Source organism: Camelus bactrianus, chromosome 17 (genome assembly GCF_048773025.1).
Source record: "Camelus bactrianus isolate YW-2024 breed Bactrian camel chromosome 17, ASM4877302v1, whole genome shotgun sequence".
Taxonomy (NCBI): Eukaryota; Metazoa; Chordata; class Mammalia; order Artiodactyla; family Camelidae; genus Camelus; species Camelus bactrianus.
In genome coordinates, this window is record NC_133555.1 from 35140822 (window position 1) to 35158182 (window position 17361).

The 17361-nt window shown below is 53.7% G+C and overlaps 1 protein-coding gene across 15 annotated transcripts in view; it reads left to right on the plus strand.

The window, feature by feature from the left end:
* MAP4 (microtubule associated protein 4) overlaps positions 1 to 16844 on the plus strand; it is a 149284-nt gene extending 132440 nt beyond the window's left edge. For 5 of the 15 annotated variants that reach the window (XM_074344985.1, XM_010972928.3, XM_010972943.3 and 2 more), the window contains 9 exons: positions 2401 to 2584; positions 3106 to 3165; positions 3288 to 3580; positions 5045 to 5158; positions 7022 to 7114; positions 10675 to 10756; positions 12331 to 12443; positions 14239 to 14428; positions 14553 to 14693. In XM_074344985.1, the coding sequence (XP_074201086.1) occupies positions 2401 to 2584; positions 3106 to 3165; positions 3288 to 3580; positions 5045 to 5158; positions 7022 to 7114; positions 10675 to 10756; positions 12331 to 12443; positions 14239 to 14428; positions 14553 to 14560 (1137 nt within the window). In that variant the 3' untranslated portion in view covers positions 14561 to 14693. Of the gene's footprint in view, positions 1 to 2400; positions 2585 to 3105; positions 3166 to 3287; positions 3581 to 5044; positions 5159 to 7021; positions 7115 to 10674; positions 10757 to 12330; positions 12444 to 14238; positions 14452 to 14552 lie in introns of those variants that run through there. The other 10 variants (XM_045509068.2, XM_045509100.2, XM_045509104.2 and 7 more) reach the window with 6 other exon arrangements.
* Positions 16845 to 17361: the final 517 nt, after the last annotated feature.

The following is a 17361-nucleotide window of genomic DNA, read 5'->3' on the forward strand; positions in this document are numbered from 1 at the left end:
ATTCTGCCAACTCTCACTGGGCTCCTAGTGAAGTTTTTTTTCATTTTTCCAGGTCACCCACACATTATTGCTTAGAAACTGGTCAATTTGGAACAGCATTAGCTTCACAGGATTGTTCTAGGAGGAGTGGGTGGGTGAAATCTGTGGCTGCCTTTTTTTAACATCTTGTTTTCTTTGAGAGGGGCCTGTGGGTCAGCCTGATATTACCCTTTCAATTCAGGGTTGGAAATAGTTTCCCATGTTAAAATGTCAGTGTTTTCATGTAATCTTGTAAAGAAAACTGGGGGAATCAAGGAGCAGTAGGCTATGTTTTAACCCTGACCAAGAAACTCCAAAATTCTGTCAGCGGCGATAAGATCTCATGAAGCGTTCTGATCCTCATTTACCCTTGACTGCTCCTCTTGATCTTTAGAAAACAATTTATTTGCATAAGAGGGCAGAGGGGGACAGTGGCTGGAGCCATGGTGTCAGCTTCTCCCTGACACTTCTCCAGCAGCGAATCCTGGGGGAGACGGAAGGGAGGGCAGGGGAAGGAAGGGGTGCTGTCTAGTGAAATTTCACACTGTGATAATGACAGAAATGAGGCGTACCATGCTGGTTTCTTTATAGACATGGTGTTGGTATCCTCATCCCGTAGCTCCGGTGAATAACCTCCCTGTGGTTCCGTGCTAGTGAGCCACAGATCCCGGGTCTGAACTTGGGTCTGACTCCCGTGCTAGTTCTCCAGGCCTCTCTCAACACCCTTGTTTCCTGGCTTTTTTCCATGCAGTTTTGTAGACAGCATTCTAAGATATAGCTGACCTGAAGAGGTGATGTGGCTTATAATTATCACTGTTTGTATTTTAGATAAGAAATAGATGGAAACATTTGAGAGATTGATAAAAACTAAAGTGATTTTTTTTCCTTTAATTTGGTAGGAAGATTTATAGGAGCAAACAAAGGGGGAAAATTATTTAGAAAAAATAATATGATTCTGTGATTCTGGCAGAAGAGAAAATATAACTTGAGAAACTGTGAGAGCAGGCTGGTTCTACAGCTTGCTGAGGCCAAAGAGCCAGACATCTCAAGAACATCACATCCTTTAGAAATTTCTGTCCTGAGTAACTTCTTTCTAACTTATTTTATCATTATTACTCTTACTAGCAAAGTATAAGACCCCACTAGATTATTCTGACTCATACTATTGAAAATTTGAAGGAGGTCCCTAGAACATTGGGTTTAGTCCACAGACCTCAGATTTCAGAGCAGACAGAGAGGGAATCCCCCTGCACAGGACCCCAGACAGAGTTGGTAGCTGAACTCCTTCCCTGATCCCACCTTCTGGTTCTTCACACCAATGCTGGGCCCTTCGTTTGTAGAAATGAAGCAAAATACCCTGCTTGTCTCCACCAACATACTGCCTTCTGTGTGGCCATTTCTCTTGGGGTATAAGAGCTGGCACCATGGTGTCTGTGGTTTGGCTTACTCTCTTGAGTGACATGGTATGTTTGCTTATCACAATAGTGTGTTCACCCGCTAGTCTTGTAGAAAGCAGGCCATATTGATTCTTCCCTTCCTGGGTAGTGATGGTGTGCCCAGCCTCCATGGGAGGGGAACTCGAGTGACCGAGGTGCAATGTGTGTACACTGGACAGGCTTTTCCATTTTGCTTTTAGTTGGAGCTGTGGCATTGGTCTCCTCTTTCTCTCTGTTGGTCAGGCCTGCCCCCTCCGCCTGCCCCTTCGCACTGTCCCTGTGCTCTTAGAGAATTTTCATCCTCCAGTCCCTAACATCACATGTCATCAGAGCTGGTCCTTAAAGAGCTTCTGTTCCAACCTCCTTTATCCTGATGAGGAAATAAAGCCCAGAGAGGCTCAGTGATTTCCTCAAGAACGCACTGTGAGTTGGGGCCTACCTGGGACTGGAGCTCCAGCTTCTGATCTGACTGATTTGGCAACTAGTTTGTCCATCTGCGGCCCTACTGGTCAGCATGCAGTGGGTGCATCTTAGCTAAAAGAATGGCTGCACTTGACTGAACATTTTTAATTTTTTGTTTTGTTTATGTATTTATTTATTTAATCTTCGGTCAAGTGTTAGTACACTAAATGTGTTAGTATGTAAATGCAGTAGCTCCTGAGGCAGACGTGGTTTGTGGTGTAGGACACTTTCCAGCGCTGTCTATTCACACTGGTTCAGGTTGGATTAAGGTGGTTTGACTCCCCATTTCTGGACCCCAGATCACGCAGCACTGTACACGGCCATTTCTCACGTTGTCTAGAGAACTTTGATCTTTTCTATCAGTAACTGCCAAACCCACAATACCCGTGTTTTCTGGTGTGTGCTTATATGGAACTATCCTTTGCCCTGACTTACTGGGACTGTTACTGACCTGGAGCTCTTATTCCCACTTTTCTATTACCAGCCTGTCGCAGAGGCAAAGATTCCTGAGAAGCGGGCCTCGCCATCCAAGCCGGCCTCTGCCCCGGCCGTCAGGACCGGCTCCAAGAGCACCCAGCCTGTTCCAAAAGCCACAGCAGCTGCCACTCTTGCCTCAGCTGGGCCAAGCAGTAGGAGCCCCTCCATGACCCAGCCCAAGAGGCCCGCTGGTGAGTGCTGTCACCCTTCCCTCCCCAGGAACCAATGGGGAGGAGAGTGAAGCCTTGGCTTTGCCCCAGCAGTAGCTCCAGCCAACATGACAGATGGCTGTGCAGACCTGCTTGTGCACCAGTCCTTAATGGGGTCCATTGAAAAGTGCAGCATCGACCTCCATATGAGATTACCAGGGATGTGTATTCAGAAAAACCTTAAGTGAAGAGGCCTTATGAGTCTCCAGGCAGTATTAACAGTTCATGTCTTAACTCCACAGCACCCAGCACATTGTGGTCCTGGGCTTTCTTGATAAGAAATTGGCCATTCAAAGAAAGGCCAAGTGGAGGGCATTGCCCAGACTGTAGAGAAAGGAGTAAGACTCACTGCCTGGCCCTGGGCGCTCCATCAAGGCATGGTGGTTACATGGCTGTCTAATTCACTACTCAGTTCCCAGAAACAAGCACAACACAGTCTGAGTGAGCCCTTCAGTAGGTCAGTTTATTTAACGTGATATTAAAATAAGCATACGTTTGTGCAGCTGTCAAGACTGAAGGGAAGCCTGCGGACGTCAAGAGGATGGCTACAAAGTCTGCACCAGGTGAGACCCTGTTCCCCACCTTATGGAAGCCCGATTTAAACCCCTACCTCTTCTATGGCTTCAAGGCTTGCTCTTGCTCTGTCCCCTGAACACTGGTTGTCTCTCAACTCCTGCCTTTGCAGCTGACTTGAATCGCCCAAAGAGCACCTCCACCAGTTCCGTGAAGAAAAATGTGGCTGTCCCTGGGGTGGCTCCCCTGGCAGGGGCGGCTCCCAGTCGAGTCAAGCCCACGACCACGCCACCCCGGCCCCCCGGGACTCCTTCCACAGACAAGAAGCCTCCGGCAGCCAAGCCCAGCTCCTCTGCCCCGAGGCTGGGCCGCCTGGCTACCAATGCTTCTGCCCCTGATCTGAAGAACGTCCGCTCCAAAGTAGGCTCCACGGAAAACATCAAGCATCAGCCTGGAGGAGGCCGGGTAAGTCCAGGGAACTTGGGGTCCTCGGCATGCTGGCCCCTGCTTCCTCCCCTGCCACATCACCTGTTGCTCCCCGGGCGTATCCTCACATCAGCCCAAGGGGCCCAGCAAGAAAGGGGGAAGTCAGTCAGGACATGGGATTCAGTGTCAGGGTATTTCAGCCCAGGCTCTGCCTCCTGGCAGCAGGGAGAAGAGGTGGGCTGAGCTCTGGGCTTTCTCTTCCCACGTCAGTCAGAGGTGCTGCTGTTCTGCATTCTGGAGTTTAAGCTTACATTTTTGTTTGGAGGCAAAAGGGTTCTGCTTTACAAAACAAACAGGAGGCCTCTGAGGCTTGCAGAGGTGTGAGACCCTGGGTGTGTACCTGCTTTGTCATGGTTCTTACCTGGCTCTGTGAGTCTCAGGATAGGCAGAAGGTGGACCACCTCCATCCCAAAGCCGCACCCAGGGTGGGGAGTCTTGTCTGCAGGAGGACTTGGGTGTCCTCTTGTGGCCAGGGTGACTTGCTGCTGCGAGCCTCTGGCTTTCCTAAACAAAAGGACCATGACAGAGTGTCATGATGGTGAAGCGTGGCAGGCCACAGTGCTTCACTTTAAGGATTTTCTGGGTGCAGCCACCCTGCAATTATCTGCTAACTTAGCAACCATGGGGATATGGTGTGTGAAAAAGGTGGTGGCAAAAGTCCAAGCTGAAGTTCCTGGAGCAGTAACTTGTCCTCTCCTGCATCATTCTCTAGCATTAAACCTCCACCACCACTGCCCCCCACTCAGGGTAAGGTACCTAACTTGCTTCAATCCAGAGCAGTTAAAAAATTGAAGAGGGTCCAAAATGCGGCTGTCCTGGTACTGTTGGAAGACAGTGAAAGAAAGGTGGAATTAGTTCGGGGTAAAGGCCTTAAAATTGCTTTTGCTAAGAGATTATGGCTCTAGTGTATCAACCAGGTGTCTGGGGCTACAGTGCTGCTGGCCCCTCCCTGTCTCTGTGCCCTTCTTAGGCTTTCATGGTGCCAGGGTTGCAGGAGGTCTAGGTGGTGGGTTGAGTAACTCAGTCTGGTGATGAAAGTATTTTCTGTTTCAGCATACCTGAGGGTGTGACACTCTCCGTCATCAGTAGTGACTCGTGACCACGCAGCTTGTTTGGGGCTTGTCAAAACATTGTAGGGGCAGGGGTTTGTGATTGGAGAATGACAGCCCCGGTGCCCCCTCAGAAGAGAATCGCTCACTTAGCCCTCCTTCCTGCCTTTTCTCCACAAAGCGTGTCTTGACCTCTTCCTCATATGGTCTGTAGCCCCTCTCCCCTCCGGCTTGGTCTGCCCCATGTAGGGTGTTTTCTTCTAGGAGCAGGAGTGACCTGCCTCTGCGTGGTGCCCTGGCCTGGATTGCAGTCCCCTGCAGCCTCCTTCCTGTCTTAGCATTTGGGCTCTTATCCTCTTGATTTGAAATTTGCACTCCCTTTATCTCCATCCAGGCCAAAGTAGAGAAAAAAACAGAGGCAGCTGCTCCAGCTCGAAAGCCTGAACCTAACGCAGTCACTAAAGCAGCCGGCCCAACGGGCAGTGCGCAGAAGCCGCCTGCTGGGAAAGTGAGTTCTATTTAGACTTTTACCTCTTGAAGGTAAAAGACAGTAAACTATTTCTTCCAGCCTGAGTCACTTTCCCTTCTACTGCACTTTTTTCCTATCCTTAACTAGTTTCTACTTTCCTCCCCATGTTCTCTCCTCTGTGTTTGATGATTCAGGCATCAGAAAATTTTCTCTGTTAACCCCAAAAGTTAACAAGAGTTGGGAGCCCATTAGCCCTGAAGAGAATATTTATTCACTGGGTAAAATGGATCCAAACACTTGCACTCACTTCCTTCACATTGACTTTGATCTGAAACCCACCCGTTATGCACACAAACACACAGTGCACCCAGCTTCTTCCTAAGACCTGGAGCCCCTGTGCTTCAAGTTCAGCTGGAGGCCCCCTCATGACACTGCTGGGTGTGGAGACAGTGTCATTTGTCCTGGAACCCCAGGGATCTTTATACTGAAAGTTAGGGTGCTCATCCCCAAAAGAAACCCCCTCGGCACAAGGATCGTGCATCACATGGACAGCAGAGTTGAGCAGAAACTCTAGGTCCGTTTCCTCTTGTGTCCACACCATGGAGCCAGGCCCCTCCTCTTCCCCTGGAAACTTCTGCTCTTAGCTGGAGGGTAGGTGGCCAAGGGCTGCCAGAGAATCTTGAGCTCCAGCCCTTAGGGGTCAGGATGGGAGGTCTCGGCCCAAGGACTTTGTTCAGCTGGCAGCTCAGGAGGACCGCACCGTGGCTCCCGGGGGCTTGTAGAGGTTCTGCAGGTCTCTGGTGTAGACCAGGTTTCCCTGGGAAGTGGTTTGCTCACCAGTTATTCATCGTTGACATAAAGAAGGCAAGAAATGGTGTGGTATTTGGGTTGGGGTTTCTGCAGGTAGAAGACTGTGCAGAACTCTTCAGTTTGGGACTACATCATTTGTGAAGAGTACTATGGAAAGGAAGGAAGGAAGCTGGCCACTGTTCTGTCTTGAGAAGGCTCACAAAGAACTCTGTCCCAGATCTTAGAGCCTGGGCCTTTGTGTTGCTCTGTTCCTGGGGGAGCGTTTTTAATGCAGCAGGAGTGCCCCCAAGATTGTGTCTCATCACGCCCTGCCCAGAGCCTGGTCTCTTTGCATGTGAAACTCAGGGGGAACAAGATAGGGCATCTAGAGGACTGAGGAAGGGATTTTACCCTCGAATCAAAAAGACTGGACCTAAACCTTGATTTCACTGAGCTTTCTCGAGCCCTGAGACCAATGGGCTACTCGTTGAGATGTGGAAGCTGCTGTGGCTGTGACCTGCGCCCCCTGCTGCCCAAGGATTTGCACAGCAGGTCCGGCAGCCTCTGGTCCCTTCCTGTTTGCATCAGATCTGTGAGCCGGCTGCCTGTGCTTCTCTGCACAGCCTTTGCCTCCCAGAGCAGGTCTGGCTGCAGCCACTCCAGGCTCCAGATTTAAGGGAAATGCCATCCTGGTGTGAGGATGGGTCCTGGTGAGCACGACCCTTGCAGAGAGGAGCCACAGGCTACTATGGCCACTGGGAGAGAGCAGGCAGGGCAGGCTGTGCCTTGGTGGGTGTCCGGGCCCGCTGACATCTGGGCCTTCCTCACAGCCAGCCCCTAGGAGCAGTGAGGATGACTATGTAGCACTTTTGCGACATCCGCTTCTGTCCTTGTGTTTGTTGTTTGTTCATGTTTTCAACTTCCTTTCCTGCGCCCTCCAATTCCTTCTCCTGTGCTTTTCCACAGCTGTTCTGCTGAAGGTGGGGGCGGAGTTCTAACAACACTCTTTGTTGGTCATTGTGATCACGTTGTGGACTCACAAACTGCCCTGTGTTAGTTCTAACCAGCCCTCTCCCTTTGTGTTGTTTTTTTTTCTGTTCTCTAACACTCCAGGTCCAGATAGTCTCCAAAAAAGTGAGCTACAGCCATATTCAATCCAAGTGTGGGTCCAAGGACAATATTAAGCATGTCCCTGGAGGTGGTAATGTAAGTATGAGCTCTGGGCAGCTGGTGTCAGAGGCACAGCCGGCTGTGGGGTACGTCGGGGAGAGGGCCACCCACCCGTGCTGGCAGGACCGTGCGGCCTGGCCCCGGGCTTCCTCCAAGAGGCAGGCTGGCGAAGTGTGGGGAAACCCCACTGCTCAGGTGTGTGGTCAGACCAGGTGTTTCTGGTGAGCCCAGAATTGACAGCTGCGTGACGCCCACTTAGCATCTTCCCCACCGTGGGTGGGAGGCCTTAGTGGTTCCTCCTGCCATCAGAGACCTGGTCTGAAGGCCCCGTCGGCAGCAGGCCTGTCATCTGTCTGGAGTCCGCTCCTGGGGACGCACACTCCGCCTGTGTGCGCACTGAGCGTGGTGGTGTCCCGACCCTGACACTGGAGCCCAGGTTTCTCCTAAGCCCATCCTTACATCCTTGCTGTTGTAGAACCAGGGGATTCGTGACCACTTCCTCCAGTCCCGTCTTCATCTCCATTACTCTTTCCCTCCTCCTCCTCTTCTTTCCTTGCCTCCTTCCCCTGCTGGTTCCCTTTCCAATCCCTTCCTCTTCCTGTTTCCTTTTCCTGCCTTTTCTTTTTGTCCCCTTCCCTCTCCTATCCACACATCCTGTTTATCATGCTGCTCTCTGTGCCACCCTTGAGATACGTGTTAGGGCAACAGGAGCTCACAGGGAGGTCCTGGTCTAGGGAGAGGCCGGGCAGAGCCATACTGTCATTCAGCGTGTGAGGAACACCCTGTGCGCTTTCTGTGTGTCCCTGCGATGGTGCCCCGGAGGGCGGGGCTTTGCGGCGTGTTGGGGAGGTGACCTCGGGCAGCTTCTCTCCTACCTCCAGAACAGGAGAGCCATCCTGTCCCGGTCTCCCTTCATTCGGTTCCTTCTTCTCACTGTCCTGACCTGGATTAAGTCCCATTCTGCCTACTCTCTTCTTTTTTAGGCTCTGTCCCCCTACCCACTCGGTAGTCAGACTGTCCTGTCATGGCCACAAACCCCCGCCCCACCCCACAGCTCTGCTATGAGGATGCAGGCACAGAGCATCCCTTTCTCATACCACCCGACTCCCCTGTGGCGACTTCTTCCTGTTCATCTCCCAGCCTGGGCTCTTCCTGGCATGGGCAGAAGCTTCATCATTTGCACTCAGGTGGCCAGTGCTTGACCAGCTGGGTGTTGGCCAGACATTAGGCCACCTGGTGTGGGACGGCTGAGGTGGTAAATCTGTGAAAGGCAGTTTCTGGTTAAGGTGCTCAGGATCCAGCTGTGAGGGGCCCAGGGAGGCACCGGCCCTGCCTTTTCCTCTCAGGGTTTAGCCTGGATGAAAACAGGTGAACAGGGATTCTGAGGGAATGGGGTCGCTTGTGTGTGTGTGTGTGTGTGTGTGTGTGTGTGTGTGTGTGAGAGAGAGAGAGAGAGAGAGAGAGAGAGAGAGAGAGAGAGAGAGAAAGAAATGCACTTACGTGTGTTGTATGGTGTGTGACAGAGCTCTGGAAGTAGTCCTCATTTATCTTTCACCTACTCTGGTCCTTTCACACTGCCTACACATGACTTCATACAAGAGTTTTTTGGTGAGGAAATGTATTTTTTTTGAAGCATTTTCATTTTAGAAAGCTTCCTTAAACAGCAGAGCATTAGGAAACCTCCTGTGACAGCGGTTCCAGGTGGGAAGACCAGGGTGAACAGCCCGGACTGAGGCCCTGTTGTGGCTTCCTCAGCCCCTCCATCAAGCCACAGCTGAGTGAACATTTGTTGTCAGTAGACTGAGCCCGCCGGCCCCCCACAGCACCCCCTTCCTCCCTGAGACACATTCTGGAATTAGCGCAGGGATGAGCCACTTGGGGCGGGATCCCAGCCGGTGCTCTGGGCAGGGTCCCACGTTGAGAACTGGGAGGACATCAGAGTTGGGAACGTGGCGCCGCTGCCATAGCTGATCCCAGGGTAACTTCTATGGCTGTTTTAGTTCATTTCAGCCCCGAAGAGGGGTGTACGGGTTAGTGGACTCTGAGGCCCATTGGCAGTGTCATTTCTGTAGCCGTGTCCATGCTGCTGTGGGCGGTTGTGTACGGAGGGCCCGCCTCGGGCTTGTGCTCTACTGGGCTTCACCAAGTCGGGGGACTTCGGGACCAGCCTTTGAAGCATGAGAGACACATGTCCTAGACCAGGGCAGCAGCACTTGGCTCCCTAATGGCCGGTGGGGCGGGGCGGATCTTCTGGAAGCGGATTGTGGCTCCTCTGTATGCCTGCCTGAGGAGGTGGAGCTGCATCTCAGAGGGAGCGGGCTTTGTTAAGTGAATGAGATGTAACTAAGGTTTCTTAAACTTTTAATAGTAGAAATTTTCAAACACATACAGAAGTAGAAAAAAATGGTAAATTGAACTGAATGTACTTTTTACTCAAGCTTCGTTTATTATCTTTGTAGCCAGTCTTATCTGTGTATGCCCACCCCTATTATTTTGAAGCCAGCACTAGTTATATCTTTTATCTGCATATACTCCAGTATATAAGTTAAAAAAAATAAGAACCCTCTAATATACATACATATGTGATATAAAACTCCATAACATGTTAAACAGGCTTGCTTATTTGAATTAAAATTCAAGTAAGGACCAAATACTATGATAGATTTGTCTCTTTTACTCTGTAAGTTCCCTGTCCTTTTTTTTTTTTTTTTTTTTTCCCCATAGTAATCTTTTTCATGAGTAAATGGAGTGGCTTGTCTTAGAATTTGGATTCTGGTGATGATGTGTCCCCATGGTTTCATCTAACATATTTCTTTGTCCCACAGTTTTCTTTAGGTTGATTTAGGTTTGGTTCCCCCCCTCTACACACACACACACATTTTTGCAAGACGTTCATAGGCAATGGTGTAAGTGTTTCTGTCAGGAGGTCCAGGATGTCTCACTCATGTAGTCTCTCCCCCTGTGATGCCAGCAGCTGCTGATGCCCCAAACCTAGCCCCGCGCATTCAGGGATGATGCCCCACTCCCCACTTTCCAGTGCCGCCTCCACGGATGGGCTGGACTACATCTGTAAAACAAAACCTGCCCTCAGCAGCTATTCTTTCATTGAGATCTAGGCTTCATGAGTGGAACTCTGTCAAGAGGTGTGTGAGTTCCACAGCCTGGCAAGAGCCTGGCCTTCACAAGTGACCTCTGTTGACTCCTCAGCGGTCATCTCGGGGTTGGCACAAGATTGGTCACCACATGGTGGCTTGGTTTAAGCAGCTGCCGAATGTGTGGCTGGGAGAAGTGCCTGTTCCTCCGCTCCAGTCTAGGGAGAGCCATAGCCTTGTGAGAGATGAGGCAGAGTGGAGGCTGCTGTTCTGATGGTCATAGGTGCTCGGTAAGGTTATTGAACACATGTAGTGACTCGTGTGCAGCTTGTGCTGATGTCCCTTGAAGAGATGGTGTAAAGAAGAGATGGAGGGAAGCTGGAGCCATGGAAGGTTTTGGAGAAGGTGGCCTTTGAGCTGGGTTTCATAGACCATAAAGAGAGTGTGGGCTGACAGTACACCTTCTGTCTGAGGCAGTGATTTTGTGTGTGTGTTTCTCCTCAGGTTCAGATTCAGAACAAGAAGGTGGACATCTCTAAGGTCTCCTCCAAGTGTGGGTCCAAGGCTAACATCAAGCACAAGCCTGGTGAGTGGTGTCACTCGTGCCCTGGTCGCCTGGGGCGGGTGGGCCGCCTGGGTTTCATCCCTGTCCCTTTGTCTTTCCACTCGCACCCAGGACCCAGCAGTGGAGACAGTGCAGCCCTCAGTCCCTGTCTGTGAGGGGGAATTCGGGGCGCTCACCTCTTAGTTGCAGGGGGGACAGTATGTAAAAGCTGCCACTTGGACGGGCAGCGCTGTGAGGACCTGCTGTGTGCGGAGCACTGTTGACTAGGCCTAGGGGAGGGCTCGGCCTCCCAGACAGCGTTCCAGGAGCCAGCGCTGAGCGAGCTCTCAAGCGCACTGGCCGGGCCTCACCTGTCAAATCCGGAGCGAAGGCTGTTCCCGAGCAGTGGATCATCAACCACCAGCTCCAGCAGGAGATAGAGGCCAATAGGGCCCCCTCGGCCCACAGCTGTGGGTCGGACCGCAGTGACGTCAGCTGTCCTTCCAACAGCACAGGCAGCCTGGCACCCACACAGAGGCCTCTGAGCAGCAGGATGTTGTCTGAGCAAAAGTGCCGCCTTGTCTCGTCTGTGCCCCAAGAGCCTCATGTGTCCTGGTCCCCAGGTGTCCTGCAGCAGGTCTGGGGCAGGGCCATTCTTGCAGTGGCAGGCACACTGGCCAGCAGGTCTGGGGCCAGTTAAAGTGAAGGCAAAGAGAACTCCCCTCCATCTCAGCAAAACGTGTCATCCATTTTAGAAAGTGTTCTATTTAAAAAGATCAAAAAGTTGGGTCCTTAATAACTTTCATTTTTCCCTTCTGTCTGGAAAATCCATTCTTGTGAGATACCTCCTTCCCTAGTGACCACGAGTGACCTGAGGTCCAGTTTTTGCAGGGGCTGGAGCGCCAGTGGGGAGGACACGTGGTGAGCTGGCAGGAAGCTGGGTGTTGTGGTTGGTGGTGTGACCAAGAGGTGATGGAAGAGTGAAGAAGGGCTCAGAGGGAAGCTGTTCTGAGGGGCCGGGTGGCCGGTGACCGCATTCTGGCCCATGAGCTCTCAACGTTGCCCGTGTACAGGCTGCTTTCCCTCCACGCCCTCCTCTTGCCTGCCTTTCTTTCACGATGGTGAGATCCAGTTCAGCGGCTCATGCAGACCATACTTCCATACTGTCTGTCAGTCACAGGCTTGATGATGACTCAGGGCAGGTCCCTCCTCTTCTCCAGTACCGGTGCTGACCGACAGGGCGCCCGGGAGATGAGGCTGGGCTCCTGCCCCGACGGTCAGTTAGAGGAGTTGTCACACCTCCAGAAGACCCCGAAGCAGTCCCACACGTAGGCACCTTTAGAGGCTGGTCCGGGGGAGTGCACGCTGCAGGTTTTGAGAACTTTTCTTCTCTCTGGCTGCAGGGAGAGATTGCCTCACCCTGACCTCTCCAGGAGCAGCCCTGTTTTGACAGGCGTGTTCCCTGTGCCTTCTCCTTTGTTCTTAGCCACCAGGAGGAGGTCGTGAGTTCCCCATTTCTGTTGGGCATAACATCCTGTTCCTTGGCCAGCCTCCTGGCTTTGCCTATACGAGTATTTCTCTGCCATCTGTAGTGACCAATTTCTTTTTGTTTCCAGGTGGAGGAGATGTCAAGATCGAAAGTCAGAAGTTGAACTTCAAGGAGAAGGCCCAGGCGAAGGTGGGCTCCCTTGATAACGTGGGCCACCTGCCGGCAGGAGGTGCTGTGAAGGTAGGGTGGGTCCCCAGGTGGGTGGGAAGCTGGGCGCGTAGAGTCTGGGTCCCAGCAGGTGGGTGCCTGTCACCGCCCCTCAGTCTCTTCAGGAGCCACGTTTCCCCCACTCCATTGCTGTTTCCCATTGTCTGTCATCAGTCCTGAGCGAGGCAGGAGAGGTGAAGGGGCCCCAGCCTGGTCACCTCTCACCTGTCCAGATGGAGGCAGAACTTTCTTCTGAGAGGCAGGGCCTGCTTTACGTTTTGAGCCCATCTCAGCCATTTTCAGGGCGACAGGGCTGGGGCTCGGATCCCCACGAGGCCAGGAGTCTGTGTGGTACGGTTCTCGCAGCTACCTTGTAAAAGGGGAGTGTGGGGACCTGCTCGGTGTCAGGCTCTGCTCCGGGCCTGGGAGCAGGATGGCACATTTCAATTGCCAGTGACAGCAGGCCTGGCATCCACCTCCTCCGGAAGGGCTGTGAGACAGCACTGCCGCACAGGGCTTCCATCCTGGGCCTGGCTGGGCCTCCTCCCTGCCCTCCCTCTCCTTCCCTCCCTCCTTCCTTCCACAGTACCGTGATCCTCTGTGTGCCAAGATGCTGTCTTGTCCTTTGTTCTGTGTCATCGGTGGGTAGTGTGTCCTGTGAGGGCAACATCTTGCAGGCCTCCAAGCTGAGGTTGGCCGCAGCTGCTCAGGGACAAGGGGACAAGAGCGGCGCTGGGAGCCTTCCCTCCTGCATCCGACTGCCCAGCGTGGGTCCCTCCCAGCCCTTGTTTTGTCTTGCACCCTCAGTGCTCCAGTTCAGGCCCTGACCAGCTTCCGTGACATTTTGGGGGTCCTGCTCTGTCCCAGGCTCTGAGGTCATGCTCTACACCTCGGGGGCCACTCTCTGGTCTGACTCCCCAGGGTGCTCACTTGGGTGTAGTCACTTGTCCCTAGTCACATGGTGAGCATGTGCAGACCAGGGCTCACACCTGGGCTTTTCTGACCCCAAGTCTTGTGTTCTTTTTTTTATTTACATTGTCTCCCTTTCTTTCATATCATTTCTGGAACGATTTTTCTAACACAGAGGTCTGTTTCTTTCACTCTTCTGATTAAAAACCACAGTGGAGTGGTTGTCACCTTTGGGCATTCCGGACACAGGCCTGCCAGCTCACCAGTGCCTTCCCTCTTCTGCTGGTGATTCATACTGAGTGTTCACCGTCCCCACGAGTCCTCTTCCCTCCTGTAAAGACCTCTCAGCCCCCACAGTCTCCCTGGTCCCACTTCCTTGGACCTCTTCCTCCCTCCCCTGTGCCCCCAGGCCCTGGAAGGGTGCCCGGCCCAGAAGAGGCCTATGGCAGGGCTTTGTGTATGATGGGTGAACAGGCAGGGCTGCCCCTGGCGTGGCTGAGGAAGACTCTCTGAGCCCATGCTCACGGTGCCCCTTAAGTCCGCAGTGGTGGCCTGCACCCCTCGGGAACTGAGTTCAAGGTCCCGGAGCTCCCCAGCCAAGTCCAGACTCCCCATCTGGAGCTTGTTCCTCGGATTTTTGCTAATGATCAGCTGTCATAGCTATTTTTATGTGGCTTCAGCCTTGTTGAGAGGCCTGGCACTTTTCACTTCCCAGAGGAGTTTCCTAGAGCCTGGCATGAGCCTGGAGTTGGTCTTGTGGGTGGGGGTGGGGTGGGAGCACCTGCTCTACCCCTCAAGATGACTGGACCTTAATCCAGTGGGGGGGTGGGGGTGGGGGCTGCGTGTAAAACCCACCACCATCACCATCCCACTCCCTCCCCACTGACCCTGCACTGTCTCCCCCACTGTTTCATTGTAGACTGAGGGCGGTGGCAGCGAGGCCCCTCCGTGTCCAGGCCCCCCCGCTGGGGAGGAGCTGGCCATCCCTGAGGCAGCGCCCGAAGCAGGCGCCCCCACTTCAGCCAGTGGCCTCAGTGGCCACACCACCCTGGCAGGGGGTGGTGACCAAAGGGAGGCCCAGACCTTGGACAGCCAGATCCAGGAGACAAGTAAGTGGCTGGGCTTGGCCTGAGGGCCAGCCAGGGGCCCTGCCACTGGCTGCAAATTGAAACTCCTTTGTTTCCTGACTAGAGTGTGGCCTGAATTTTAACAAGGCAACCTTTTATTTTCCAGGCATCTAATGATGACATTCTGGTCTCGTCTTCCGTCCCCTCTGTCCCCCCTTTTGTCTCCCCCATCACCCTCTCCCTTCCCTCCTCCCGTGTCACTGCAGATTGAGACCTACAGGCTGACGTTCCGGGAAAACGCCAGGGCCCGCACCGACCACGGGGCCGACATTGTCTCCCGCCCCCCCCACTTCCCTGGCGGCCCCAGCTCAGGCACCCGGGCCCCTGGCTCCCTCTCCCGGGCTGCCCTCTAGGCCCCTCCCTCCCTCCTGCCTGGCTTGCCCAGGGTGACAGTCCTACCCCCACTCCTCCTTCCTTCCTTCCCCACCCCCCCCAGCCCAGCCCCCTGCTTTGCTCCTGTCTCAGAGCGCCACTGCTCCACCCAGAAGGTTGGGAGGGAGATGGGGTGGGGGAGGCTAACATGGGATCTCCTGGGATCGGGGTGGGATGGTGGGGGGACCCAGATTCCAGCCTCCTCTGTTTGTTTGGGTTTTTGGACCAAACCCAAGAGAAACTGACATACTGTTCCTCCTTGCTGGGTCCACCTGGAGGCAGCGGGGAAGAGGGTGTCCGTGTGATGGCTGGGCGCTGACTGCGTCCCCTGGAGCCTGCTACGCCCCTGGCTCTCCCTGATCCCACACTGGTGCCCACTGTGCGGGTGGTGCCAGGCGCCTCTTGCTGCCCTGCCCCAAGTTACTCAGGGGCAGTGCTGCCTGTCCCCGCTGCTTCCCATGCCTGCCTAGCCGCTGTCACACTTTGTTCTTTTATCCTTTTTTTTTTTTTTAAATAACATAAAAACTGATGGAGTAGTTTTTGCAGGTTGAAGCCATGTGTAAATGAAAGTCCTCAGTAGGTGTTAAAGGAAACAGGGAGGGGAGATCCTGAAGCCTCCAGCCCGGAGGTCAGGCACTGGGGGCTGCCCTGGTTTTGGGCAGCTTGGAGCCCCGAAGGTGGTGTGGGCAGGGCAGGTGCGGTGTACGGGCTGTGGCCTGGAGCGCAGACGGGGCCCGCGTGGGGCTGGTCGCAGTGTGGACTGGTGGTTCTGGCATTTTGTGTGTATGCTGCTTTCCTTTTCTAACCAACAGGCTGGTTTTTGCATCTGTGTCTGTCTCATTCCCTGGGATCTGGTGGGAGATACAAGGTCAGGGCTGGAAAGGGCCATGGAGGTCAGATGCCTCCAGGCCTGCAGCCTGGGATGCTCGAGCCCTCAGTTGCCAGGGAGCGTGAAATGTCCAGAACTCAGGTGGACAGTGGGGAATCAGGTTTGGAAATTTAAAAATAAGGCCATGAGATGGGCCGTTCCGCCTCCCTTATAACCTGACTGGAGACGGGAGGGAGAGGCAAGGCCAGCCTGCAGAGGGGTGTCCCGGTTAGGCCTGGCTTGAGATGGCTGCAATGATAAGTCCCGGGAATTGCATTGACACGAAGATTCTTATTGCACTTGTATTTTTTGTATTAAAGTTTGCATGGTTTCTAATAAAGGATTAAAACGTAAGAGTTTGTAGTGAAATGGCCTGGGAGTCACCAAGGCTTCTCCTCTGGAAAAGCATCTTCTGCAGCACAGACTTGGCCCCCCGCCCCCCACCCCGGCTTCTGGTGTCCCTTGGTGCTGAGAAGGTGGAGGGCTCTTGACCTAGGTTGATTTGATGCCCATGTAGAGAGAGGGCATCTGGGCTGGACAGTTTCTAAGATAGCATTTTCTTTCTGGGAGATTCTACACCATATCCCCAGCTCCCCAGGCACATACCAAGAAAAGGCAGGGGTCTTGTGGAGAAAGCGCTCCCAGGGCCATAGACTGTCCGTAGAGTGCTTCAGGGGTGCCAGGGACATAGGGGCATGTCTGTCAGCAAGAGGAAGGGGCAAGATGAAACTGGGAGGATGCAGTGGGGGGTGGGGTGCCAGGAGACGAAGTCCAGGTGACAGTGCTGGGCCTCAAGGTACCTGCGCCCTCCCGGTGTTGATCCTGGGGGCACAGGGATGCTGAGGTGGACAACAGGCTCTGGTCCTTTTACTCCCTTGGTCAAGGGTAGGGGTGGGAGAGGTGATCCCAGTCAGGAGCTCTCTAATGGGGGCTGAGGCGGTCTGGTCACAGCTCCTTTGAAGGGTCCCACAAGCCAGAGAAGCTGAGAAGGCAGCCCTGACAGGTGGGACCAGAGGCCGTGTGTGCTGTGTACTCCTCTGCAGCCATTGGGAGTAGGGCATTTCTGTACTTTGATTTGCTTATGGCTCCGCCATCACCTGTGTCAATCTGTGATTCTGTTGTACCGATTTCAAGAGTAAATAAAGCTCTTAAGTCTCAGTGTGCAGGTCCCCTGTCTTCTCTAAGTCCTGGTACTCTCCACCTCCAGCCCCCAGCTCGTGCCCTTGCATCAAGGGACTGGTGTGCACTGTGCTGGCTTGATGACCTCACCCCTCGTTTGTGGTGATGTATGAATCTGTGGGTATGACCAAGGGTTCAGATGTGAGTGGACCTCTGCCGCCTGTGGAACTTTCCCTCCCCCGCCTGCCTGGGCTAGTTGGCAGCCAGACGACCAGGCTAGACACTGTGGGCCCTGCCTCAGGCAGACCTCAGCACTTGCTGTCCATACCTACAAGGACAGTGCCTGTGAGAGCAGCTGTGACAGACTAGGCTGGGCCAAGCAGCACAAGCCGGTTAACCACACAGGTGGTTGAAGCTCCCGAGGAGAGGTAGGTCCTATGTCCTTTCCTCCCAAGACTGGGCCACAGCCCCATCCCCGGCAATAGGCCTAAGTCCCTCCCTCCTGCACCTTCACTCTGCCTCTTGCTTTGGGGAGCCGTGGCCCCCAGCCCAGGGC